This window comes from Rhea pennata, chromosome 3, assembly GCF_028389875.1.
Source record: "Rhea pennata isolate bPtePen1 chromosome 3, bPtePen1.pri, whole genome shotgun sequence".
Lineage (NCBI taxonomy): Eukaryota > Metazoa > Chordata > Aves > Rheiformes > Rheidae > Rhea > Rhea pennata.
In genome coordinates, this window is record NC_084665.1 from 91963318 (window position 1) to 91990599 (window position 27282).

Genomic DNA, 27282 nt, shown 5'->3' on the forward strand with positions numbered 1-27282 from the left:
TTTTCTTGTTTTCTGGGGGGGAGCTCCACTAATAACAAGGTAGCGCTTGTTTGTCCGTGGTGGCATCATTTTAAACACACTGTCGTAGCATCTGAATCTAAAAAGGTTCCGTAAATTCTTAAAAAAAAAAAAAAAAAAAATTCATTCTTTAGCTTTCTTTATAAAAAAGAAAAAAAAAGAAGAATGCAAATTTGTATTATTTCTCTGGGTGGTAAAATATACAGTATGATGGTACTCTCTGCCTTGCTGGTTACCCACACCTTCCTTCTTCCACTGCTAACTTTAAACACATTGAAAAAACTTAGTTAAGCTTAGCAGAAAGTAAAAAGTCTCAATGATATTTTTACCATAACTTCTGTGAAACAGATGGCTACATAGAGAAGGGCAACCTTGTTAATATCCCTGCTGAGAAATAGCCTGAAAACAACTTTTATAAGACCTTAGAGAATCCATTGAGGAAGACAGTCAGTCCATAGGAAACCAGACTTCATTAGCCCCATGAGCATGTGGAACTAGTTCCCTAAAATTACATGACCCCTTCAACAGTGATCTATCTCGAATTACTTTTCATTTACCACGAAGTAACAATATTCTCATCAGCAGTTACTATGGAATAGCTATTACACAGTACTTCTTAACAGCCATAGTATATACCCTTCTAGCCTTCATGAAATAGGTACTGTTTGAGGAGACTTACTCCCATTTACCCAAAGCTATGTCCTGTATTTTCTACATGCCTAAAGTATAAGAAGGAAGAAAAAAAAGATGGAACCTCAGAATTTGAGTACTGTGTTAATACATATTGGGAAGGGAAGTTTTTTAAATCAGTGGTGTTGTGGCTTATATTTGTTGAGTACGTAACATGGCCCCAGTCTGAATTTTAGCAATATGCCAATAGCATGCTGCTCTGTGGCCTTTCCATCTATCCCAAGCATAGTCTACAGTTATTGCTATACATTAGGGGAAGTAAAGAGCCAGCTGTTCTAATTTAGAATAAGATGTATCCAGGAAAGAATCAAGAGGTGGTAAAGAGGAAGAAAAGTATTTTAAGGAATTTGGTTCACTGTGATGAACTGTTCCTCTGGCTACAGCACTCTGCTTTCTTTTTTTTCTTTTTTTTCTTTTTTTTCTTTTTTTTCTTTTTTTTCTTTTTTTTCTTTTTTTTCTTTTTTTTCTTTTTTTCTTTTTTTTCTTTTTTTTCTTTTTTTTCTTTTTTTTCTTTTTTTCTTTTTTTTCTTTTTTCTTTTTTTCTTTTTTTTCTTTTTTTTCTTTTTTTTCTTTTTTTTCTTTTTTTTCTTTTTTTTCTTTTTTTTCTTTTTTTTCTTTTTTTTCTTTTTTTTCTTTTTTTTCTTTTTTTTCTTTTTTTTCTTTTTTTTCTTTTTTTTCTTTTTTTCTTTCTTTTCTTTCTTTTCTTTCTTTTCTTTCTTTTCTTTCTTTTCTTTCTTTTCTTTCTTTTCTTTCTTTTCTTTCTTTTCTTTTCTCCTCCTACTTTTTTTCCCCCTTTTTTTTCCTTCTTTCCTCCCCTTCCTCTCCCCTTCCTCTCCCCTTCCTCTCCCCTTCCTCTCCCCTTCCTCTCCCCTTCCTCTCCCCTTCCTCTCCCCTTCCTCTCCCCTTCCTCTCCCCGTCAATTACTGGAATTCTTTCTGCCTAGGGTGCAGTAAGTAGTTCAAAAGTTTCAGCTTAAAACCTTAGCATAGCCATTAAACTGAAACAACACATTCTAAAACATTGTCCACACAGTAATTTGCTTCTCCTTTAGTGAGAACACATTGCTTTGCTGCTGAGAGGTCTGCAATTGCTCTGAACTTCAGAGCTGTGCCAGCAGTTTCGCATGGTGTGGATGTTCAAGAGCAGTGACAACAGACTTCAGCCAGTGCCCAGCAGGAGCTAAGATTCTGTGATTTTGTGTCTTTGAGAACTTGAATTAAAACAAAGCGTGAGTTCTGCTTTTGCACCCAGCTAAGCAAAAATGATACAGGAAATTTTTAAAAGTAGATTCAAGGAAACACAGTGTAAATCTGTTGAATTCTGTCTTCCAGGATTTCTGTTTTGTCTACCTGTACTTGGGTGTCACAAGCCTAGAGAGAGCTCAGAATTCTCTATAGACTTATGTTCCTCAAGGTCAGATGCTCTAAAGCAGAGCTTCATGGTAACTAACAAAAATTTTCTAATTTTTTTTTACTTTTATAGCTTCTGGTTTTGCCACAAAATACTGATTTTGCAGATAAATGAAGAAAATTTTCCTCCCTATATGCAGTTACTATTATGGGTTGGCTCTCTGCATATAGCTGCCTGCAATACCTTTTTTTACACTGGTGTTGCTGGCAGAGCATGTCCCTAGGAAGTACCAAGCAGACTTGGAATTTTATATCCAAGGTCAATTCCCTCAAAATTAAAATTCCTCTCTTTTTTTTTTTTTTCGTTCTGTGACTGTCTATTTTTGCTTACCTGGTGCTGAACCTAAATAAAGATGATAATGTCTTAGCTATACCCATTGGCCATCTGGAGTGTCTTCTGTGCATGTTTTTGAGTATTGTCGTGAATTTTGAGTATAGTATATTTGTATGGTCCCATACATCTGGGTTGCCCGTTGAACGTAAGTCTGCCTTACATGTTCTTGCCTGGTTTATCTTTCCATACATTTATTTTAAGTATTATGAATTGTCAGCATAAAGGTTACAGCCAAGCTGAACACCTGCTAATCCAGCCCTGTAATGTTTAACCTTTATTACAGTGATTCTTGCAGATGAATTTCTGCTTTGTCTTCTGCTGATACTGTACAATTGGGACTCTTTTGCAGTAGGATGAAAATATTTTATGAGTGATGGAGTTTACAACTTAAATCAGTGCTTTTGAAATTGCATAGCAGCCAGCTGGAGGAGGGAAAGCATTGTGGAAAAGCAGTTAGTGCAGAACAGAAAATCTTTGGTCCAAAGGAGTATGTTGAGCATTACTCTGAAATTATATGCTCCAAAACAAAGTTGCTTCTGGAGATGATTAAACTTCTATGTAAGAAGTTACAGTAGGTGAAGATAGCTTTCTGTGCTTCAGAGGAATAATCCACTTGTTAACAACCATATCTGTGTTGACACCATATACTAATGCAATTGTTTGGTCTTCTGTTTTTCCACTTTTCCACTTTAAGGAGAAGAATTCCGTGGTCTGAACACAGGTCTTATTTGTGCTAATAAAATTTTTGAAAAACTGCACCAAACCCAGCATTGCTGTATTTAAGTAGATATAGGAAGATTGAGCCTAATAAAAATATTGGTGGGCATGAAATTAAAAAAAGGAAAAAAGAGAGAGAGACAGAGAGAAGAAACTTGAGCTGTGCTTTGCAGGCTGAGATAGGCAGCTTTAATTTCTCTGATTACCCTTAAATAATTTAAAATAATTACACTGTGTTGAGAAGTAGTAAAATAATTTAAGATACAGAAATAAAAGAAAATGAATGTAGTTGAGATTCATCTGCAATCATCTAATGCAAACATAACAATCCAGTATCTTTTAGCATATTTGATTTATTTTCCAGTTAGAAATGAGAAAATTACATGTAGAATGTCCGTTTTAAATCACAGAAGCACTCATTGGAGTAAACAGCATAATTTTACTGAAAGGGCCCTTTGAAATGTTACAAGAACATTTGATATTTTTTAGGTAAGCTGTTCTGAAAGATATGGCAATGAGCAGATGGTACTCTAGTGAGGTTAAATTTGAATTTTCATCATAAGCCTTTCTTATTAGTGTTAAATAACTCGTCCTTTTCAAATGGTGACACACTGAAAGTTCAAGCAGGACTCACATTTTCTAGGATAAGATGTTTCAAATCTGCTGAATTGTTTCTATAATGGATTTCCAGATAACTTGTTTTTGACCAAACTCCAGAAATACACAGTGGCTCAATTTGAAATAGGTATTACCCAGAGAAAAGACAAACCCATAATAATGGTTGAGTATATACATATGTGTGTATGTGCATCTGCACACGTGTGTATAGAAAATGTATGTATCAGTAGCTTTGTAAGAATGCTTTACAGGAGAGAATATTTAAGACTAAATTCACAGATACACAAGCATTCTTCATCCTGTCTCCACAGTGATTCCCTGAAAAAACTTAGGGTTTCATACTTATGGCGAGCGTCCAGAGTGTTTCTGTTGTTGGCCACTGTGGTCAATTGCACGAAATCAAAAATTGCAGCTCGCCATGTGGGTTCCTGGGTTATGGCTATCTGGCTTCCTCCTTCCCTTGGTATGTTCTGCTACTCTTGCTCATCTCCTTCAAAGGACACCAGTGGGTCACATTTCCATTCCTCCCTTCATTTTATCTTAAGAAAGATATAATACATGTTGATTTGGGATACCATGCAACTTGGGATACCATGCGACTTCTTAAGATCCCAGGGAAAGATTTAGTTTGAAAAATCAGTTGACACTCCCAGCTATTAAAAAATGAATAATAAACTGTATTAGAGAAAGACTAGAGGTGACTGTTTCTGAAGAGGAGCAGTGTTTTGATTCTGTAAAGAAAGTTCTTCTAAAGGAATTTGGTGTAGGCCGTGGAAGCACTGAACTTCTTAGTATTCCATATTATTTGAATTTTGGCAAGAGTTTAGTAGTTAATGACTGCATTGATTTTTATGTCATTTTCAGATCACTGCAAGGATAATTAAATTTTAAAAGTATAAATAACTTAGCCTTCTGGCATACTAAGTACATAGACATATCATCTACGGTAATTTATAATTGTTTTTAGATTAAATCATTTTTAAGAATAGTTATTTAATTTAGCAAGTTTGTCCTTTGGTTCATTAAAGTCATCTGTCATTTATATCAGAGCTGTAGCTTGTGGAAGGAGCTGCTTTAACATTCAGTGAACTCTGAGAGTCAGGGCTGAGCCTCTGTCAGCTTTTATATTGGATTTGTCAGCAAGGCCTTGATTCAACAAAACACTGAAGCCATAGCTAACTTTCAGTAATTTCCTTCAAGTGTTTCACAGGATTTGGAGCTTAAATGCAGACCACATTTACTTAGGGTGTAGCTACTGAAGACAGATTAATGCAGTGTCTTGGTAGTAACATTGAGAAGTGCTCCAGATAAGAGCTTTTTCTTTTTCTGGTTTTGATCTACTTAGCCTGTCCTAGGTTAATGTATTTAGAGAAGTAGCCTGGTAAATCAGAGGTGGTAATGAGGATGCTCTGGAAAGGAAAAAAATGGCTTACCTGACACTCTTCAAAAGCAGATTGTTTTGTCTGTTACTGAGACAGTTGTATTCTGAAGGGAATCTCCTCCATGGTGGAGGATGATTATCACAGAAAAAAGGCCTTGGCATTAGCAGAAGAGGCAAGAACTCAGCTTCTTTTGAAAGAAATGCTATCTGGTGAAAAGTGTACTGCAGTCTTTCAAAGTCTTGTAAGAATCCTTATGATTTTTCCTGGCTTTGAAAGTTAGAGTTCTGTTGCTTCTCTGACATGCCATGAATGTGTATTTTTCATGAAGATTTAGGGCATTATGGGTGAGCTTCACGACCTGGTGGGTGACTCCACTTGTATGCTCGTACGTAGAGACAAGGAACTATGAAATAAATGCTCTGTGATTTTGGTATCTGAAACCTTACTTTAAAGGACAGGACTTTCAAATCATACTCTGGCTTATGCAGGCACTGTAGCAGTTCAGGGGGCATAGATCAGTTCCTTAATGAGCAATGGAGAGGAAATACTCTCTGAAAGTGAATTGAATGTGCTTACTGAAAGCACTGTGATCAATTACTTTACTGCAGGTTTTGAGCAGTTTTGTCTTTAGTGTCATCTGGATAATCACAGAATCACAGAATGTTTGAGGTTGAAGAGACCTCTGGAGATCATCTAGTCCAACCCCCCTGCTCAAACAGGGTCACCTAGAGCATGTTAGACAGGGTTGCGTGAGGGCGGGCTTTGAATATCTCCAGAAAAGGAGACCTCTCTGGGCAAGTGCTGTTCCAGTGCTCTGTCACTCTCACAGTAGAGAAGTCTTCTCTTATATTCAGACGGAAGTTGCTGTGTTTCAGTTTGTGCCTGTTGCCTCTTGTCCTGTTGCTGGGCACCACTGAAAGAGTCCAGCCTCATCCTCTTGACACCCTCCCTTAAGGTATTTGTAGACATTGATAAGATCAGTCTTCTCTTCTCCAGGCTAACCAGGCCAAGCTCTTGCAGCCTTTCCTCATAGGGCAGATGCTCCCATCCCTAATCATCTTTGTAACCGTACACTGGAGTCTCTCCGGTAGTTCCGTGTCTCTCTTTTCCTGGGGAGCCCAGAATTGGACATAGTACTCCAGATGAGGCCTCCCCAGGACTGCGTAAAGGGCCGGGATCACCTCCTTTGACCTGCTGATGACATTCTTCCTAATGCACCCCAGGAGACCATTGATCTTTTTGGCCACAAGAGCATATTGCTGGCTCATGGTCAACTTGTGATCCACCAGCACTGCCAGGTCCTTCTCTGCAGAGCTGCTCTCCAACAGGTCAGCCCCCAGCCTTTACGGGTGCATGGGGTTATTCCTCCCTAGGTGCAGGACTCTGCACTTGCCTTTGTTGTGCTTCATGAGGTTCCTCTCCGCCCAACTTTCCAGCCTATCCAGGTCTCTCTGAATGGCAGCACAGCCCTCAGGTGTGTCAGCCACTCCTCCCAGCTTGGTATCATCAGCCAACTTGCTGAGGAGGCACTCTGTCCCCTCATCCAGGTTGTTGATGAAGAAGTTGAACAGGATATGACCCAGTCCTGAGCCCTGGGGGACGCCACTAGCCACAGGCCTCCAACTGGACTCCGCGCCACCGATGACGACCCTCCGAGCTCTTCCTTTCAGCGAGTTCTCAATCCACCTCCCTGTCCCCTCATCTATCCCACACTTGTTGAGCTTCTCTAGGAGGATGTTATGGGAGACAGTGTCAAAAGCCTTGCTGAAGTCAAGGTGCACAACGTCCACTGCTCTCCCCTCATCTCCCCAGCCAGTCATTCCATCATAGAAGGCTGTCAGATTGATTAAGCAGGATTTCCCCTTGGTGAATCCATGCTGGCTACTCCTGATCACCCTCTTTTCCTCCACATGCTCAGAGATGACATCCAGAATGAGCTGTTCCATCATCTTTGCAGGGATGGAGGTGAGACTGACCAGCCTGTAGTTTCGTGGGTCCTCCTCCTTGCCCTTTTTGAAGACTTCAGTCCTCAGGCAGCTCTCCAGTTCTCCAGGACCTTTCCAAGATGATGGAGGGCGGCCTAGCAATAACATCCACAAGCTCCCTCAGCACTCTTGGGTGCATCCCATCAGGGCCCATGGATTTGTGGATGTCAGGATTGCCTAAATGATCTCTAACCTGATCCTCCTCAACCAAGTCTCTCAATCTGGCTCACTCATTAGGAAGTATAAAGGCTGTAAAGCTACTCTGTTTATAGTAGCTGATTTTGCTAGGAGGAAATGTCGTGTTACTGAGTTTATGTTAATATTGTTTCAAGTCTGTCTTATGTAAACATTGCTTGTTTGTCCAATATGAGTTATGATCACCATCAGCTATCTTTTTTTCTGTGTTAACTATATAGATGTCTCTCACTACTGAGACATCCATTTTCAGGAAAACATGGAACTTCCAAAAGCCTAACATATGTGAGATCTTAAGAAAATTTGGTTGAAATAGGCTAATTGGTTCAAAAGTTCTAGGATGGGAGGGGGATAAAGAAACGAGGGAGAAACTGGGAAGGATGAACGAACAGGTACAATGATCAGAGTGATTAGAGTTTTCCTAATGATGAGATTGCTGGAAGGCTTACCTGAATTATGACAGTTTATAGAGGTGAATTTAATGTCCTGAGAAAAAAATCTCTTTGATATGCCCTTATCTTAACTCAGAGCCTGTTCTTAGCTTGGACTGGTTTATTATATTTTATTACATCTTATTATTTTAAAGTTTGATTTCTGAACCTGACTCACATGTCTTTCAAACACTGTCAAGATGTCAAGGTCAATATTTAGTGGTGTGCTTTTATCTGTCACAAAGTCAGTCCAAAGTAGATGCGTAGTCTTTCACCTATGATGATTTAGGGAATCTGTGTAGCTCAAAAAGTTTTTGTGTTGGTCTGGAAGTCCCAGAAGCTCAAGGCTTCTTTGCAGTGTAGAAAAATTGAATGTTTTTTGAAGGAAGAACACTAAATAACATGTGTCACTATGATTAAATTATTTCTGGAGCAGAGCTCTGTCTCCTTCATCTCTGCTAACCCTGACTTTCCTCCAGCTAGTAAGTCTTCTTACCTCTCCTATATTCCTGTCAGCCAGTGTAGCAAGCTCTATTCTCTGGGAATACTCTGACCTCCTGCCTTTACTTGGAAAAGCAGCAGGCTTGGCCTGCACTGTTTTCTCTTATGGGAAACTTAGAAGCAGTGATTCTAAGCGAGTAGAAGTATTAGGAAGCGGGGGAAGAGAGCACATGCACGCAAAGTCCAGCCTGCATCCAAAGTTGCCACCCACACATCTCAGTCCTGCTGGTTTCTTTCCAGTCTTCTTCCTCAGACCTCGCAAAAGTGTTTTCCCACAATTGCCATATCTTAAAGTCAGTTTGAGGTTTTTTTGGTTTTGTTTCTTTTTTCTTTCTTTCTTTTTTTCTTTCTTTTTTTTTGTTGAGACCAGGACAGTAAAATGCAGTTTTGTTTACATGGCTGAGGAGCCTTCAGCCAGATCTGAATGTTGGCATACGGGGCAGTTCTAGGAGGAGGCACCATGCTGCTGGGCTGAGTTGTCCTCCATGAGTGCTCACTCTCCTGAGGAGCATCTGTCTTTCTCTTTCAGTAAATAGAAATAAGCAGTCCTCTCTCCTGTACTGGAAGGGAGACAGCTTTCCTTACACAGAGTACAGACAAACTGCATAAAAATAAGATTTAAAACTAATATTTTTTTGAGGCAGAGATACTTTTTTTTCTTCTACAATGAAGATTATAGAAAAAAGTATTTTAATACTCCTGAGAATAAGAGGAGTGAAGAAGAACAAAGAGGCGTATGGTCTAATAAAACACTAACTGCCAACGAAAACTTGTGTTAAATGCTGCAAAATGACAAGATTTAAAGACCAATTCTGAACATGAGTGTTCTTGGACCAGTAAGCGCTAGAACACACATGATTTGTTTGCTATAAAGGAATACACTGGAATTGTTTCAAGAAATACTCATAACTAAGCCATTAATAAACAAGGATTACAGTATAATTAGATTAGATGTCTTTATGGAAACAGTCCTCCCGCAAAATAAACCAACAGCCACCAAAAAAGGCCCTAGGGCAGTGTCAATGTTGTAAAAGTTGGACTTTAAAATGAGGTGGAAGCTCCAATAGATCCTCCTGTCAAAATGTGATAACAGAATCAGGATCCTGATTCTAAGTAAGTGCTAAGTTGTAATGTTTGTTATGTTTGAATATTGTCTAGAGTCCTGAAAAGTTTCTTTGCAGAAGGATGTTGGTCTGTGGAAATACCTCCCCAGGCACCAGAAGCTTAGCACATCACCTACAGTCTCCAGCTCTCTTTCTGTGTTTGGTAGTGCCTGCACAGTGCCTTTTTTAGACTTGCTGTCCTGGGAAAAATGGAAAGCCCTGATTTTGATAGCTTCACCTGAATTTACTTGTATCACCAGATAAGCTTATCAAAAATATAGAACAAAGACCTAGTAAGGGACAAATAAAGGTAAGTTACTAATTTTAAGTGTGGAAATCAGGTTATGAAAAGATAATTAAACATTAAATTCAATTCTGGATTACACTTAACACGATTTCTTTGTCACTGGCTGCTCAGCACTTGTCATCTAGAGCCAGATATTTTCCCCTGGAGCATTCACAGGCTCTTTGGGCCAGTCAGCACAGCCTCTCTTGGCCTCAGCCATCTAGCTATTCTCTTTAAATTTCCTATACTTTTTAATATAGAAAGAATATTTAGCACTTAACTGAGGGCTTTTACCATTCAGTAGTTAAAATGTTCCAGGATGTCTTCTGAACTGCTAACCTTCTTGTCCTACCAGATACTTTGTGTGTGGTAGCTTTAAGCAGCTTTTCCAGCTCCATCTGAGTCAGTATAAGTGTCTTAAAAATCATTTCTAATCACATCTTACACATTATGAAGGCTGTTATTGCACAGCAGGTTTTGACCTCTATTCTTTGATATGGTATCAGCTATCTGTGGAGACCTTATATGATGTACTGCTATTAAGAATGCCAGAAGCTATCTCCCTCCACCTCCCTCCCTCTAAACAGTTCAAAGCTCCTTATGTCCTATGAACCTACTTGCTGTGGTAGGAGCTGAGGAAGACATGGTATGTTTGGAAATTAAGAAGTGATAGAATTCCCTCTGTCTTTTATTGTGGATTTAGAAAAACACTCCATATAAGCACTCACATAAGAGAAAGTGCTGCTTTTTTAAGGAGGTGGAGGTACCTCTTCGTTTGCATAATTGGGCTTTCTTCTGTGTATTGAAGCAGACCTGCATTCCTGCTTATCCACAGATAAACAAGGAAAGAGGAGGGAAATAATGGTTAAAAAAGGAAAAGAAAGGAGAAGAAAAAGCCAATTAACATTCTGGAGACCAAATTAAGACAAATGGATGCAAGAAAGTGAAAATACATTCCCTCTTTGAAAAAAGATATGAAAACTATACTAAGTAAAGCATCTTCTAGAAGATCTAAGAAGGGGCTAGGAACAATTAATAGTAGGAGGATATGCACAAAAAGCATGTATACAAGCGTATATCTAGATAAGCAGGAATTTGTAGAGAATGAATGGGTTTGGTAGGCTTGAGAGAATGAGAACCATTCAGATATTGTGAGAATATTTGCTCAGTTTTCATCATGGTGAATGATGAAAACTCTTTTAGATGCTTATAAAAATTCAGCTGTTTGTAAATGAGATATTAAAACAAGCTGGTGAGTTCAAGAGCAGCAGTTCAGTCAGTTTGAGTAATATGTTTCCAGAAGAGCTGGAGGAATTTAAAAATGAAAACTGTTGCCAAAATTATGTATTGAAACCTCCAAATCTTGGACATGAAGGAGTAGTAAACATTGTTATTATCTTCCAAAGTGATGCTCCCTGATCGGAGAAACTTGCTCTGGAGTATGGGATATTAGCTACTAAGGTACAGATCTGGAGCACTGATCAATCTGACTTGTTACCAGTCTGTTTCTTTCTGAAAGAAACCAGTCTGATGAACAATAGGAAGGGGAACTTGCGTATGATTTGAAATGATCTTGCTGAGCACTATCTGATGGGAAATTGCCAGTGGCAGTTGAGATTTTGTTTAGAAATATTATTCTAGCTTGGAATTAGAAACATGAGTGGATTGTTCTGATGTATACTGAATTTTCCTGTCACATGATGCATCCTTTTGTAAAATTCATGGTAAGAATGAAGTACTCTAAACACAGCTTTTATTTTCAGCAAAACACACTTATCAGTGACTTTTACAGAGAAAATGCAAAGAGACTCTTATCACAAACCACACCACATTCTAATATTTATTTGGAACTTAGGTTTTAGATGCATGTTAGGAGAACCTTTTTTTTTTAATTTACAGCCTTGCTGATGCATGGGAAAATGATATTGGAGTTCATCCTTTAACATTTCCATCAGAAACATGTTTGGAATTACTGATAATACTGGGTTTGAGTACCACCTCTCTGCCACCTTCACTTCGTTGCATGAACTCCTTCCAGGTAAGGAACTGCTGATTTTTCAGTATAAAAATATTATTTCTAGGAAAAAGAGAGATCTCTGGATACTCATAAATACTTTTGAAGTAAAGGTTTATCTTTTAGAGTTGCATGACTCTCCTTTATATTAAATATAGCAATGGAGAATTTCTTTTAGTGCTCGATTTATTTCAGTTGTGTTTAATTTGGACCAAGGCAGGAGGTATCATTGGATTTTTAAACAGAGTATCAGTGTTTAATTTAAATTATGTTTAAATAGATATCCTCAAATTTCTAAACTTAAGGCTGAGTAGCTAGAATCATTCAACTCAATTGAAATGCACTATTATAAAAAACCTTGTCTTCAAAAAAAACATGTATCCTCAGCTTAACTAAAACTAAAGATTCATAGTGGTGAAAGCCTTTGTGAGGAATAGGACTAAACGTAGAAGCCAATGTGTAAAATTAGAAGTGAAATATTCATAATTTGTCTAAAGTATTTTACTGCAAGTTACTGCTGAAGTTCTCACCAATCACAGAAACTGTTCTTCCTAAAATTCCTAATAGAACACTGTTACAGGCATAATGTTAAATTGTTTTGTGAAGTTTTTATCATGTTTCTGAACACTTTTGATTTTTACAGACAAAATATAGAGACATCTCTAATTCATCATCGTAAAACATAGGAGCTCAGCCTTTCTATAATTCTTTTGTCTCCCCCATGATTACCTAGTCTGCCAATTATGTATTGATACAAATCTAAAGCAGTCAGATATTGGACAGAAAACATATCTAAATCTGTGTTTGTTTTGACAGCTATATGAGAATTGTCATTGTGGTAGAATTGAGTGTCATTAAAACAGTTTATAGCAGGAAATTTTTACAATAAACTGCCTTATATTTGTGTATACTCCCAATTTGTAATTAAGGCAAGAGAATATTTAGTTTATATTGCTAAGCAATGTTTAGTGAAAAATAATCTTATTGTAGAATTTGAGGCCAAAAACACCATGATCATAAACCAAAATCAAATAATTGATTTTAATAGTTACACTGTTTTACAAATGCTGAAAACACTCCTAGATATTAGCAAATAAATATGCAACTGCACTGTTTGCTTCCTTTGTATCTTCTGAGCTTGAAAACAGGGGATCTGTGTACTGTGAACTCTGGAGTAAACTGAAAGTATTAATCACTTCAAAATAAAATTTTAGTATCCAAGATAAGAATTGTTATCATATTTATACATTTGTAGACAATAAAATCATGCTGTCAGAGTGAGATCACAAAATTACAAGTTTCAAAGATTGTTTAAAACTGGCTATTCTTACAGTTGAATAATATGTGTTTCTTATTAAGAAGTGAACGTTTTGGTTATCTAATGTAGGAGAATGTATTTGTTGTCCATTACATTGCTAATAATCTGTGGTAAAATCTTTCTACTTCTGTTTGTGATAGGTTAGATAGCTGGGGCTACACATCTTGTATTGTTTCTGCATATAGTGAGCCTGAAGTTAAACAGTCGGGATTTCTTTTGATTCTTATCTGGACAGGGATAGGAGGTGATAAATGCCTGTGAGCTTGTGCAGCTATGAATCAATAAATTTAAGAAGCTTCTTTACCTCAGAGAACAGAAAATACCATAGCAATTTTTTTTCCCCATGTAAGAATCCTTATGACTGTCAGTGCTCCTGGATCATGTTAGCTTCATAGCTCAACATGAGACAGCTTTTGGAAATCAACCATCATCTCAGATGTGTGTAGTGCTTGGCCTGGCACAAGCACAAGTCAGTGGTAATGTTATCTCAGCCTTGGGGTGGCCGCTGGAGTCTGTGGAGCCTTTCTGAATCCAGTGCTTTAACTTGAGTCATACTGATGTCAACTACTGCTGGGGAATCTGCTAGCGCTTGCCCTGGTGTATGTTATCCTTGCCTACCTGCACTCATTATGTATGCCTTCTTCTGCCCCTGGGAGCCAGAGAAAGTTGTGTTGTGTTGTTTTTCCTGAAGTTTCTATAAAATACTTTCAATTGGAGTTTTTAATTTTGGTTCTCAAATGTATCTATGTGGGATAGCAAAAAACTAATAATGCTGATTAGGGTTTAAGAAACGATATTTTCTGAATTCTCATTCTGGTCTCTAATTTAAAACTCAAAGTTCAGTGGAACCATTGAGGGTTTAATTTAAAGCAAATGTAGAAGTGCTTTGCTGGATTGAAGTACTGCAGAGAAAGTTTTCCAGTAGTGACCTGATCAGATCTTAAATTTCCTGTCTGTAGGGCAAAGTAGATGATGTGACAATGTCCAGTTGTTATAATCTTGATTAAGAAAATGATTTAATGCTGAAGATGCTATTCATAATTTTAAGATGACTCCTAGTTAGTGTGCTTTCAGAGCAACAAGCAAGAGAGAGTTTCAGTTTTTGAAAAGGCAAGTTTCTGAAACCCACTCTGATAAAGTAGTATTGCATTTTACCACATGTGAAAAATTGGCTGTTTTCATAATCTCCTGGCTCCAACTTCCAGTCTCTTTACCAGACAGTCTATATCATGAGTGTTTGTCCTAGAGGATGACTTACTTTTATTCTTGTGTACCTTCTTTAGATCTAAGTTTGCAAACAAGGAAAGCCATGAAGTAGAAACAAAATTTGCCTGAGCTTTTCACCAATTCTTTACAATATGCAATCAGCCTTATCGGGAGGGGTTTTTTTTTTCCAGCTTGCTTCTTTGTACTGATACTCACCTTTTGTACAGCAAATACTAGAATAATATGTCCTAGTTCTCTGTTTTTCTTGGAAAAAGTTGGCAGGATCTCTACATCCAAAATACTGAAATATATTTTGAGTCAAACAGTGGGTAATAAAAGGGCAGCATATGTTTTAAAGGATTCAATGGCAAAAATTAGTTTTGTTTTCTCCTGTGGTATATCTGCAGTAGTATAGAAAATGTATTAAATTTACATTAAAATAATACTTATATTTGAACTGAAAAGATCTGTAGTGTTTGCTCTCATGTCCATCTCCAATGTTTCGAGTGGCAGTCATCTTCAGCAGAAAGACAGGGTCTCTGCAGTTGAACAAGTGATTCTAAATGCTGCAGGAGTTCAAAGGGAAAAGATTGAAGAAAGTGGCCAGAGTTGTGTGCTTTCCTGAATTGTTAACTGCTGGAGACATAATATGGGGCTAGATAGAACACTGGTTCCCAGCACATTTTTTATGTTCTGATACTGAATTTTAAATTGCGTTGTGTAAATGCTACTGTATGTGTATGTAGTAACCTGAAAGTTACAGCTTAGCTCCTGATACCATATTAATAAACCTTTAAAATATCCCATTTTTTATAATTAGAAAGACAGAAATGATCTCACCCATACACCTACATTTTTCAGACTGTATTTACAGTCTCTCCCTATTATATTAGAATACAGCAGTGCTGAAGACCCCCGATGTTTTTAGCTGGTATACATATGCACTGCATTATATTTGGGATGTAAAAAGCACGCAGATAAAACATGCTTAGTTACTAATCATCTCAGTAATAAACTTTGTTCTGCCTTGTACTCTAGAAATGCTCTCTGGAAGGAGCTTAACAGACTGCATATCTGTGCTGAGACATAAACTACGTTTCATTTTCCAGCGGTGTGCTACTGCTTAGTAACATAATATTTGAAATGACTTTTCATTATGATTTGACTCTGTGAAAATTTTTCAGTGTAGTTTACTTCACTGGGTCTGCCTGGGAAGAGAGGAGCAGCAGCAGACTGTGTAACCTGGTTCTCTGTTGAGCTTAGGAGGCAGCAGCTCACTGCAGCTAACTCTTAAGCTTCCTTTCCTTGTTACAACAGTTTGTTGATTCGAGATAGTAGATGGTCTTTGGCTCATCTCTCATGTTGTGGCTATGCAGAGACACTTGCATTCTTTTGGTAGATTGTAGAGAGACAAATCTTGGCAAGCTTGAGCCTGGAAACTCTCAAAGCACCAAAATGGTTTAGAAGAATTCTCGATGGCTGGTGGCTGCTCCCAGGCTTACTAGAGAGCCTGGATTTACAGCCCGGACTTCCACCTTCCCACACTTGTAGTCTGTCTCCCATACTAAGAATGTCTAGGATCAAGGGAATAGGATTGACTGGGGCACTTGACTTTTATCCTTGGAGCAATGCAAAAAGAAGTCAAACAGGAGAGAGAACCTGGCTCCTAGAATTAATTCAAAGGTTTAGAAGTGTCCTAGATTGTTTCTGCTCTCGTCATTGTTTTGCCCCTCTCTGTTCAGCTCCATTATATTCTGCAGAAAGCGATGTAACCTTGTTAGACTCTTGATCTATTTGGCTCTCCTCCCACATGAGCTGACAGTTCTTTGCTTTAGGAATGGTTGGACTTGACTTTGTATATTATTCGTGCTACTTGTGAGCACTTGTAGCTAGCACCCACTTGAGTTATCGTGTACTTTATCGCTGAACTGTTCAGTTGCTACTTCTCAGTGAAGAGTCTGGGCAAACATGTTGATACTTAAGAACTTCCAATGCAGAACAGTTAACACGGGGAGATGCTTTAAAGTGACAAGTAATCTCTGCTGTGTTTTGCTAACCTTGTCTTGTCTTTCTCTGAATTCAGGCATAGTGAACAGAAAATGTCTTGAATTGAATTGAATAAATTGAATTCTTATGATAATATATGGGGCTGTTCAGCACATTTCTCTCCCAGTGCTGTTACTGTGGGAATCTAGGCATTTTACTCCTAATATTGAGCCTGTATTCATAAGGCCACAGACTGTAACAGTAGCCCTCAGAGTTAAATAGGTCATATTTTTATTTTTACTTTTACAATTGCATGAAATTGAAAGAAGATTGTGTTTTAAGAATTGCAGAGCAATTTCAAAACTTTTTTTGAAATAGCTCTTCATATTTTTTGGTGGTTCCCAGTGCCACTGGGAGTTACAGGCACACTGTCCACTTTGGTTAAGAGAAATGTAGCCAATGACGCAAAAAGATACTCTTTCTGTTGTTACGCTATACATTCATAGAGATGTCTCTAAAAGAAAACTCATTCATCATTGATTTACTTCCAAAAAAAGGAGAAAAAAACTTTCCCATAGTACAACCTATCAAGTTCTCAATCATTTGAAGTTTTGTAATCAAGTACAGAAAACTGTCTAAAATAGACAGATATAGAAATGTAAAAAAGTATGTTGCTCAGAGAATATAAGAATTAATAGAAGCAATGTTCATTACTATTTAATGGCTCTAGTGAGTAGCATGCTGTTAGATTCAAAAAACTCGTGAAAACCAAAATAAAGAAATACTGCTTTCTGTCAGGCACGCGCCCTGTCTGAGCTTTGAAACATGCCTTGACATTGAGTGCTTTTTCAGTGCTGAGACTTATTTAAAAACAAAAATTTTCAAAATGAAGTTAGCTTAAGATGTGTTTCAGGAATTGAGGACAATTGCAGATGCACCTTTGTCTCCTGACAGTCCTTTCTGAAGCAAACAACTGAGTAAAATTTAGAAAAATCTGCTCAGGTCAGTTCATTCTGTTCCCTTCTGAGCATTTGGAACTGCAGAAGTGACATGGACCCAGATTCTTGTGTATTTGGAGCACTGTGAGAAACAGCTATACTTGTTCAAAATGTTTTGGGAAATAGTGATATAACAAATGAAAATATGGAGAGGGAAGGAATGGGCTTTCAAAAGCATTGTGTGTCTCTAGTATATCTATCCCAGACAGGAAAGAAAACTCATTTATGTAGTAAAATCTGTTATTTTCTTTTTACACATTTTTTTTTAATTAAGCTTTCTATTAATTGGTTACTGAGGCTCTCCCACAAGATGAAGTGGATTTGGATATGTATATTCCATAATATTTTACAGACAACAGATGAAATTCTAAGTTCCTTAGGGCTTCTTTGACATTTAGGCTTTTTCATTTATTTTTCCCTGAAGCTCCCAGACTGTTTATGTCTCTGAAATTTCTGAATGAACATTGATGGTAATATGGAGAAATGACTGCAAATATATTGCAGTCTCTACTGGGATACAGTCATTTTTGTTTCCCTTAACTTACCAGTTTTGCAAAATGAAAACTACAGCAAGGAAAACATATAGTTAGTATCAGTGTCTATCAGCTGTTCCTATTTCTCCTAAACTAATAGTGTTTTGATTAGTGCAGTTTAGGATAAAAAAGCCTGCTATAGGGCTTTTTCTGGTTTTGACCAACTCTGATAGATTGCTAGGATGACACAGGATGGCTTAATTTTGCTTAGGATGCTTTTGTAGTGCCTTAAAAAAAATAACCTTTTCCTATGGAAGTCATCTAAAAGACCCAGCCCTCTCCCAAATGTTTATGTTTCTTTTTGCATTACATCTGCAAATATGTTTTTTATTATGAAATTTTAGACAATTTTGTGGAAATGTTTTTAAATTTGACTTCAGACAATTTTCCATAAATACGGAATAAGGACCCAAGGCTTATACAGTGCTTGGCAAGCAGACGCATTTTTTTTTTAAATACACACAAATATTTCATTGACCTTAAGATAAAAGAAGTTACAGTATGTGTATACAGAGTTTTTTTGTTCGTGCTTGTTTGCATTTATGGAAAAGTCATAACAACTCTATTAAAATCCTGCAGAATAAGTAGAAAAGAAGTGATAAAATGATATTGAGCAAGTGCTGACAAAAGCAAGCAATACTAAAAGAATTAGTGTTTCAAAGACTTAATTAGAATATAGCTTTGCAGAATGATAAGAAATTTCTAGGTTCAATTAAGAGATTATAGTCCTGTTTTTCTTGCATATGTTACTTAATTGTCCTTTATTAAGTTGATGTTTTTTAAGCATCTCAGAATATATTACCCTGTGCTTACTGTAAGCTATCTTCTAATAGCATCTCTAAAATATTCTATGGTATTTGAGCTCCTGAGACTATCGTACTTTTTTGTTTTTGTTTTGTTTTGTTTTAAGGTTAGCTCTCAGGGTCTTGATCTGAAACTGAAATATTTAATGATTATTTTGGGGCTCAGTGATGGAGAGCTAGGACCTTGACAGCAGAGATCCTAAACTGAGATTCAAAATTTGTCATCTGTTTCTGAGAAGAGCAAAATATTTGCATTTTTTTCCAAGACAGTTCTTCAGTACAGAAGAATTCCAAGAGATGGAATTTAGGCATATATTAAACATAAGCAGTTTTTATTTTTTTTTAAAAGAGCTCCCAATGAGAAGTAGTGTACATGTAGCACACAGGCAATGGCCCCCTCTAGAAAAAGAGTCCTGTGCTGCTTGAGAGGAAAGACCTGCCTGAGGAATCAACTCCACTTGCATGCAGTTCTCTTCAGCTAGAATCAGACAGCAAACACCTGCTTGGATTTCTTAAGAACTAAGTAGTTGCCTGTATACTGAGGAGAAGGACATAGGGGATGAAGTGTAACTTCAGCACCTGGTTATACATTTTGCAGTAGTTTTCTTAGAAAACACGCTCAGCTATGTCATTCACCATTTAGACATGAGTGTAAGATGGATTGTAGAGCTCCAGTTTAGACAGTCTGGTATGGCCCATGTTATCAACCACACAGAAAGGGTGAAAGCAGAACTAATGAGGAATGAAATGTCTGATTGATATTATTCATTTTACTTCCTGTTTGCTTCTATTGTGAGAGTTCTGCTTTTCCGAAGTCATTCTGAAATCTGAAAAAGAAGCTGTTTTTTGTAATGTCCTAGTTATCTAGTACTTGTGTCCATAGTGTGCTATTAGACACAAACTGAGAGTTGGCATTCTTTATCAACAGACAACAAACTCCCAAAAAATATTTACCATGAATGTGTTATGATGAAAGAGACCAATCAGATAACCATATTTTATGTACTTGAGTGCATGCATGATGCAGAGGCTTCATATGAGAGGATTGGTACACCTCAAGAACATCCATTTCTGTTTGTTAACTGAAGTTGTCACGTTTGTGACTATGAGAAACAGGCTCTGCTCAGATGAAGTGTTTAGCATCATGCAAACCAAATTACACTACATGTACCACATGGTCAGTAGGTAGTTTATTTCTCTTTTGGACTGCTTCCTCCCTGAACCTTAATTTCTCTACGTTAGTCCTTGCTCTGTCCAGTTCCTAATTAATGGAACGACTTACATGAGGAGTAAGTTCCAGTCTGCTAGCCACCATTGTGCAGAAATCTGGTATCAGCTGAATAGAGCTAGGTAGTCTGTTGTTAATTTGAACAGATTACTAAGTCATTGGATAGCAATGATTCTGTAATGGAAGATTTTCCTTAAAGTTCTGTATTATTATTATGTGTGCTTTGTAAATGGATATTGTTACAGAAAACCATAACATGCTGTTACTTGCTTTAGGAATCTGGTGAAAGTTTTGAAGCTACTCATGAAGTCTAGAAAGATCTAAAGGAAAGAGTTTTATAAATGTACTGCTTAATATGTTTACAGGTGCTTTGAAAATAGATGGATTCAGCCTTATCAGATTGCCGGTGTGGGCTGAAATAGGTATGATATTTCACAGATTACAGAAGTTTTTAGGGACCCTGAAAAGAGGATGCTAGTCAACCATAGTATATTGTATTAGCAAACAAGGCAGCTTGCCAAGGCACTCAGAGGAGTTCAAGAGTGTTATGTGTTAAAGAGCTGGAAACAGTAATGATGTCTTCAAGGAGACAAATGGAGAAATATACAGAAGTCTACAAAGCCAAAGCATAATAATTGAATCCATGACTTGACTATGATAAAGTACATGGTGGACGAAAAGGAAGGAGTTGTTAAGCTTTCTTCTTTTTATTGTCAGCTGAAAATGAGTCTGGAATGGATCTTTTGGTGAAGAATTCAGTAATGCCTCCAGTGAGAAATAAATGATTTGCCCGCTCTCAGAAATAGAAGTCCATCATTCTGTTGCAGTGTCAGTAAAGACAGCACTGTGCTCTAAATCTGTGTCTTTAAATCATAGGTCTGTAATCCACAGTTGATGGCTGGTGACAAATGATAGTGCTTGAAAGCTCTTACTTGTTAAGGAAGAAAACTTCTAGGTTTAGAGTTGAGAAAAGCTAGAATGGGAAGAAACATTGGGGGCAGGAAGAGGAGGTCAGATTGCTATCTGTGAAGGGGCCAGGAAACACCTGAAGTGGAAGATAGAAGACGGACCAGCTACTTTTTCAATAGACTACTGCTGTTTCTATTGACATAAACCAGCAAAATTCTGACAGACCACAAAGAGAACAAGTTTACGAGATCTTAATTTCCATCCTCTTTAAATTGCTCATTCATCTAACTAGTAAAAAAGATCAGTTGTGGAAATATTTTTGTGCTTTAACTGCACCTAATATAAATCATGGGAACTTCTGAATTGAAGGAAGTTGTTCTACACATTGCTGTGTGAGAAGATATCTCAGCGAATGCATTTTAATGCTCTGAAAATAACATTTGGAATACTCCTACAGGAAAAAAGAAGGACAAAAAGGCACCTAGGTACTAACGCAGCCTCCTGAAATACAGAGGCCGTCTAGCTTTCGTTGGAAAGCTGTTATGCCTTGAGATGAAACCTGGCAACCGTTTAATAGTGTATAGAAAAACTTTCAGGAACCTAAGGAACCCATAGCCAAGTGCAGTCACGGGGAATGTTGGGTAGGCAAAATGTGATTGCTACTTGGACTTCTGCCAGGCATATTCTGCTTAATACTTCTTTATATGTCTCCTAGCTGCTTGGCAAGTGAAATAGGAAGTGATTCTGCCTTACAGAAAACAAATATAAAAGCATTATTCCATATTATTTCTAACTGAAATTTAAAATGCATATGTTTATAGTCTACGTATAGAGGGAGTTTTTTAACATGCCAATTTCCAGTCTCCGTTATCTGTTTGAGCTGTGGCATTGCGAATTGATGAAACAAATCAGGGAGCTATATACCTTCTGTTGTTTGTAGTAAATTTGAATTTGAAAAAGAAAATAGAAGAAAAAATGAGTTTTAAGCACTTTGGCTGCATGAAAAAGAGCCTTGTCTGTGAACCTGCACAACTGAAAATGTTATCTCAGTCCTATTGACTGTGTTGCTGCTCAGTCCCTGTCAGGAGCTCTGCCAGAATGCGTGGTGTTCCGAAACACGATCCAGAAAATGATGGGGCTACCATGTTTTTTACATTGTACCATTCAGTCATTCTTACTTTCAGTGACTACTAACACCAACCATTGAGTCTAGTCCTTCTTATCAGTAACTATTTGTCTGAATAATTCAGTTTTAGATAGACATACTGCTTGTTGGTGGTGCTCCAATCTTTGACACATTTTCTTTCTTTTTTTTTGAAATTTAGATGCCCTAATAAAAAAATGATTATCATTGTATAATCTGGGATGACTAGCTAACAAATTTTTGTTTTCTTTTAGCTCACCAAGGAGCCTGCTGCTTACTCTTTGTTTGATGTTTTCATACAAAATGCATTCCATTCATCACCTGCCAGCTTCTCAGACCTCATGAAACTCTAGGACTGCCTTGTTTTCCTCTTTGTTGCACGCTTAGGTTTTCTGCAGTGATAGGCTTCAATGTCGCTTTCTTGTTTCTGTTACGTACCATTTTACTTTTGTTTCCTTGAAGTTTACTAGTGAGATTTATGAGAGAGATCATGATCTGTGATCTCTAACATTTTAAAGGTGTACTGATTTGGCTACATCACAACTTTATGAGCAGGCAACCTTGTAATTCGCTTATCCCTTTTTACCGGTATACCCTGTCTTTTGGCAGCTGTGGTATCTAATTGTATTTGCCTCTCTTCGGGTAGGTAGAAAACTGAGGCTGAGAAGAAAACAGCTGGTTTATCTCCTTTATAACAATGTAGAATCAACTACATTTCTTCTTATTAAGGAAGAAAAAAAGTGAGATCTGCTGAGCACACAGAAAACTTCCTTCAGGTTGTATTCTTTGCTTCCACAGAAAGGAAATGCATTTTCAGCTGTATTTTTATAGAGCAGTAGCTAGTGACTATTTAAATTAATCAAAAATGTCTGTTCCTCATGGGTGTCCTGGGGATATATTCCATTAGTGACTGCTTTTGCTATTTTAAGGTGATATTTATAATGTGACTAAATATTACTTATAGAACGTCTGTGTTCTGTTCTGTAATTTTTTACTCTCCTTCTCTATTCTTATTTTCTACCTGTTCTTGCCCTCTCAGATAGTGTGTTTCTAAAGCCTGGACTTAAACTAGTGAATAAAATAGGAACTTTTTCAGTTTGAAGGTTTTGACCTAGAATTCCTTAACAAGAAATTCAACAGCAAATAAATTTAACTCCGTGTTATAGCCAGCATAGCTAATGAATCCTCAGGAGCTGAAATTTGCCCTTATAAGTAAATAGGAATTTCAGATAAATTATTTTTCTACTCAGTTGCTGTTGCTTTTGGAGAATTAGAATTGAAGAACTGGAACTGGAAAAATACTCCACTACTCCAGCCATCTACTGCTGCTCTTCTAGGAGGAAGCAGGATATTGTTGACACCAAAATTTGAGAAGATTTTGAGTGAAATGGAATTTGGGATATGCAAGTGAAAAATGCAGTGCTAGATGGCTTGATGCTAATACTGATTTTGGATAAGCTGTTGAATCTTGTTCTGTAGTTTTTAAAGACACTCCTATGTGAGGAAACTGGGAGGAGACCATCTTCTGAGGGCACTGGGGTTACCAGTGCTGTAACCACACCAGATTTAGATGAAACAGTTCTGATTCCACATGGAAATTGCAGTGTTCCTGTGATTTAGTTAATATGAACTACCAGAAGTGAGATGTTATTTACATATTTTTAAAGGTAGCTCAGAGCTGAAAAACCCTGGTGAAACTTATTAACTAGTCATTTCATAGTCAACCTTTCCTGTCAAGGCAAAGCATGCATTCTTAATAGAGAGCAATGCAGAAGTTAAATTTGTCTCTTTTACTACAATACTGATACTCTTTTATTAAAATCCAAATGCTGGCACCTGAAGATGCAGCTGCTGGATTATATTCCTTTGCCAGCCTATGGTTGGGTGGATAACACAAAATAGTTGAGTGCCTAATGAAATCTTCCAAAATAATTCCTAAAGCAATGCATAAATTCTTTTTAACAAAAATATCATCTTGAAGAAGCTGTAAGTCCCAAGAATTTAATGCATTATATTAGTTTTACATACTGCCGTGTTTATGTAAAACTAATTTGTCATTGACTATTTTTGATCATCTAAATAAGAATTGCTGATACTTCAGATCACATAGTGTTCTTATTCAAGCGAACAATTATTGAGTCATTTTGATAATCAGGTAATATATTTAGAGGATCAACCTGAAGATTTACAAGCCTTTTCCCAGCTTGTAAGTTTAAAATATTAGAGATGATCTCTTAATAGTTTCAGCTTTGTTTTAATTAGTTTGTGTCATAATATAGAAGTGTACCTGAGGAGTTTGTGATGACAGCTCAACATTGTAGGCAAGGACCTGAACCTGTTGAAGTTAATGTCAGAACTCTCTTTGGCTTCAGTGGTGCAGAACTAGATTGCAAATGAATAAAGCAGCCAGTTGGATATATTATAGAGAAGTAATTATTGCAGGCTCTCTGAAAGTTCTTCATTAACACTATTGAATGTGAACTTTGCAGGCAAATGCTTGGAGCTAGTCTCTGATAGCTATTCGTTAGACATGGATTAATAGCTGTCATTGCTGCTTCATATAGAGGTGGTTTTTCTTTTTTCTTTTTTTTTTTTTTATCATTTCTTTGAATACTTCAAACAGTATAAGTGATTTAAAGGCTTCTCTCTGCTGGGAGGGAAAATAGGTGCTTATACTATAGTATTGCTTACACTCTGCAGTTACTGGTATGGTGTAATATTTTACGCTTGGGTGAGTATAGATCTTGAATAAAAGAATGTAATTAGCACTGAATTAATGTTCCTCATAAGGGGAAAATTCTCTAGTTGTGTTTCATTAATGTTTCATGCTTCTAGCAGTTAACTAATTTAATTTCACTCCTGGTGTTCAGGGTCCAGGCTTTTCTTTCTGTCTGTCTTTCTGTCTGTCTGTCTTTCAAGCAGGGTTTCTTTGGGTCTTATCATGGGGAAGAGAAGTTCAACCAGAAAGAAAAAACAAAAGGAAAGATACAAGATGTTGTTTTCTGTATTTAGGCTTGGTTTTATAACACATGGTGAACATAAATCTATGATTATGTGTAAAATATATGTAATGTCGAAGAAAGGTATTTAGAATGATTTCTGAGACTGAAAGGCTAAAAACCTGTTTTGAAAAAGTCAATTAAAAGGAAATGAATGGTCTTTGTAATGTGACCGATCCTACCTACTTTTAATATTTTAAAGTAAACCTTGCACATACCAGCAACCCTGCTCATTTAATTTGGCCTACTTAGAGCTGTATGGGGTTTGGGGATCACTGTGTAATTACTCTCTTTTGAGTTTATATGTTTATGCAGCAGAACTGGCTTTTGTACAGGTGCTTAAGATCGGGATTCAAGATGAGTGAAATGTGACAAACGTTCAGTGAATATCCGTTCAAATAATCTCTCAAGAAAAGGCTTCTGGTGTGGTCTTGCTGAGGCGAAAGGTTTAGTAGTGTCTAAGTAAAAAATTAATGTAGATCTAGTTTGGGGCCAACTTTGAATATTACTTCGCTGCAGTACTCTAGCACAGCAGGATGGTGTAGAAGCAACTTGAAACTTGAGGCATGTAAGTCTGTTCCTTGCCTTCAAAATGAGGGTAACAGCATTTCTCTAACTCACGTGGCCTTTGTTAGAGTAGAGCCATTAAAGACTTTCAGATGCTCTGATACTATGGTAACAGGCCATTTTAATACCAGTTTTTAACATAAATAAATAAAAAAGAGCGAGAGAGTGCACCTTAAATCAAATGCATTTGCATCTATTTATACACCCAAATGTATAGAACCTGCATACAGATGTTTTGAAAGCATAATTGATGTTCAGACAGCAACATAACAGATGCCTGCAAAATATTTAAAGATCTTATTCTGCTGGTCTTTTTGCAGTTAAGTTACACTGTAGAGTAATGCATCATTTGCTGGGATTTAGAATAGTTGGCTTTGATACGACCCCAACTGCGCTGGCAGTAAGGACAATAATTTCAAGAGCTACAGTTTATTTACCCTGGTCATAGAATATATCAGCTGAAGAGCCAGATGGTGTCCTTCCTTTATATTGTTTTGTGTTCTGTGCACTAACAATATATGTATATTTTCTGTATACTAGGAAGTATACTGTCAGTGGTTGTGCCTCTCTGCAACTAGTGGACAAAATAAAGTTCCTGAAATTTGACTTGAGTGTTTGTGAACTAATTATAAAGAATTTGGCAAGTCCGAGAGTATGATTATTTTTACAGTTTGAGGTGAACTTTTCTTTCATTTTTTTCGCTAATTCAGTGCACTTGAATTAAAGTTTTTCATGCGGAGTTTTTTTCAGATTTTCAGTCTTTACCAGTTCTTGATGTTTATCTCACAAAGCAGATAAAATTTTGAGCAGCTTCCAGTTATTTCATTCAGACTGTTTAAGATCATGCTAGTATTTTTAACTTTGGGTCCTGTATGTTTCTAGCTACATTCTTGATAATCACGTCTGCATGATGTACACTCTTTCATTCACTGAATTTTGTTATATGCTCCGTTTGTTCATTTGCATAATGCAGGTAAATTAGATGTTAATAACATTTTTTAGTGGCCTTGCTTTAAAGAAGGAATTCTAAACAGTATTTTGGAAGTCTTAGAGCAGACCAAAGTGCTAATAATTGTACTTCAATAATCCATAATGATACCTCAAGGGAGATATGGCTCCAGTGTATAATTTGTTCATATATACTTGTCCTTGATGGTAAAATTGGCTATATTAAATTAAAAAAAGAGACTGGAAAGAAAGAAGATCGAAAATTGATTATCCTTGAGGTCATTAATGTTTTTGAGAAGAAAAACAAAAACTGAACTTGAAAATCTTACTGTTAAAAGAAATCATACTAGCTTTGTTTTGAAAAGATTTTTGTCAGTACGGGACATTGTCTCATAATAGTAAAATCTAATTGTTATTTTCATTTGAAACTGGAAAGAATTTAATGGGTAGAAAAACAGCAATATAAAAAAGAGGAGGGAAAAAAAGCTTAAAAAGAATAATATGAACTGCAGGGAATTATGAGCCTAAGGACAGATTCATACTATACTGTAATATAAAGAAAAGAGAGTGTGATGGGGGGGAAGACAAGTTGACCAATGCTTCAAGATAATGTTTAACTTAGAAGTATTTCCTGTCTATTGCTTGAATAAAGTATCTTTCAAATGAATAACAGAAATCGATATATCAAAGGAAGCTTAGAGAGCTAACTGAAGAGGGAAAGTGAAATGTGCAACATACCTAAACGCCTAAAAAAAAAAAAAAAAAAAAGCATAAAGCATGACTGAAAATGGAATAAATCTGATATGGAAGTTTTACAAAGCTACCAGAACTTTTTTTTTTTTTTTTTTTTGAAAGGTGCCTAATGATCAGTCTTTTTCAATGGGTTGGTTCACTTTAAAAATGAGTGCAATAGAAGTACATTCAGAATAACGTTGTACTGACCTGTTTGTTGCCTGTGCT

The 27282-nt window shown here is 36.9% G+C and overlaps 1 protein-coding gene across 1 annotated transcript in view; it reads left to right on the top strand.

Annotated features, from left to right (window-relative positions):
- UBE3D (ubiquitin protein ligase E3D) overlaps nucleotides 1–27282 on the top strand; it is a 90451-nt gene that overhangs the window by 42287 nt on the left and 20882 nt on the right. The window contains exon 9 of the mRNA XM_062572809.1: nucleotides 11569–11707. Within this exon, the coding sequence (XP_062428793.1) occupies nucleotides 11569–11707 (139 nt within the window). The remainder of the gene's footprint in view (nucleotides 1–11568; nucleotides 11708–27282) is intronic.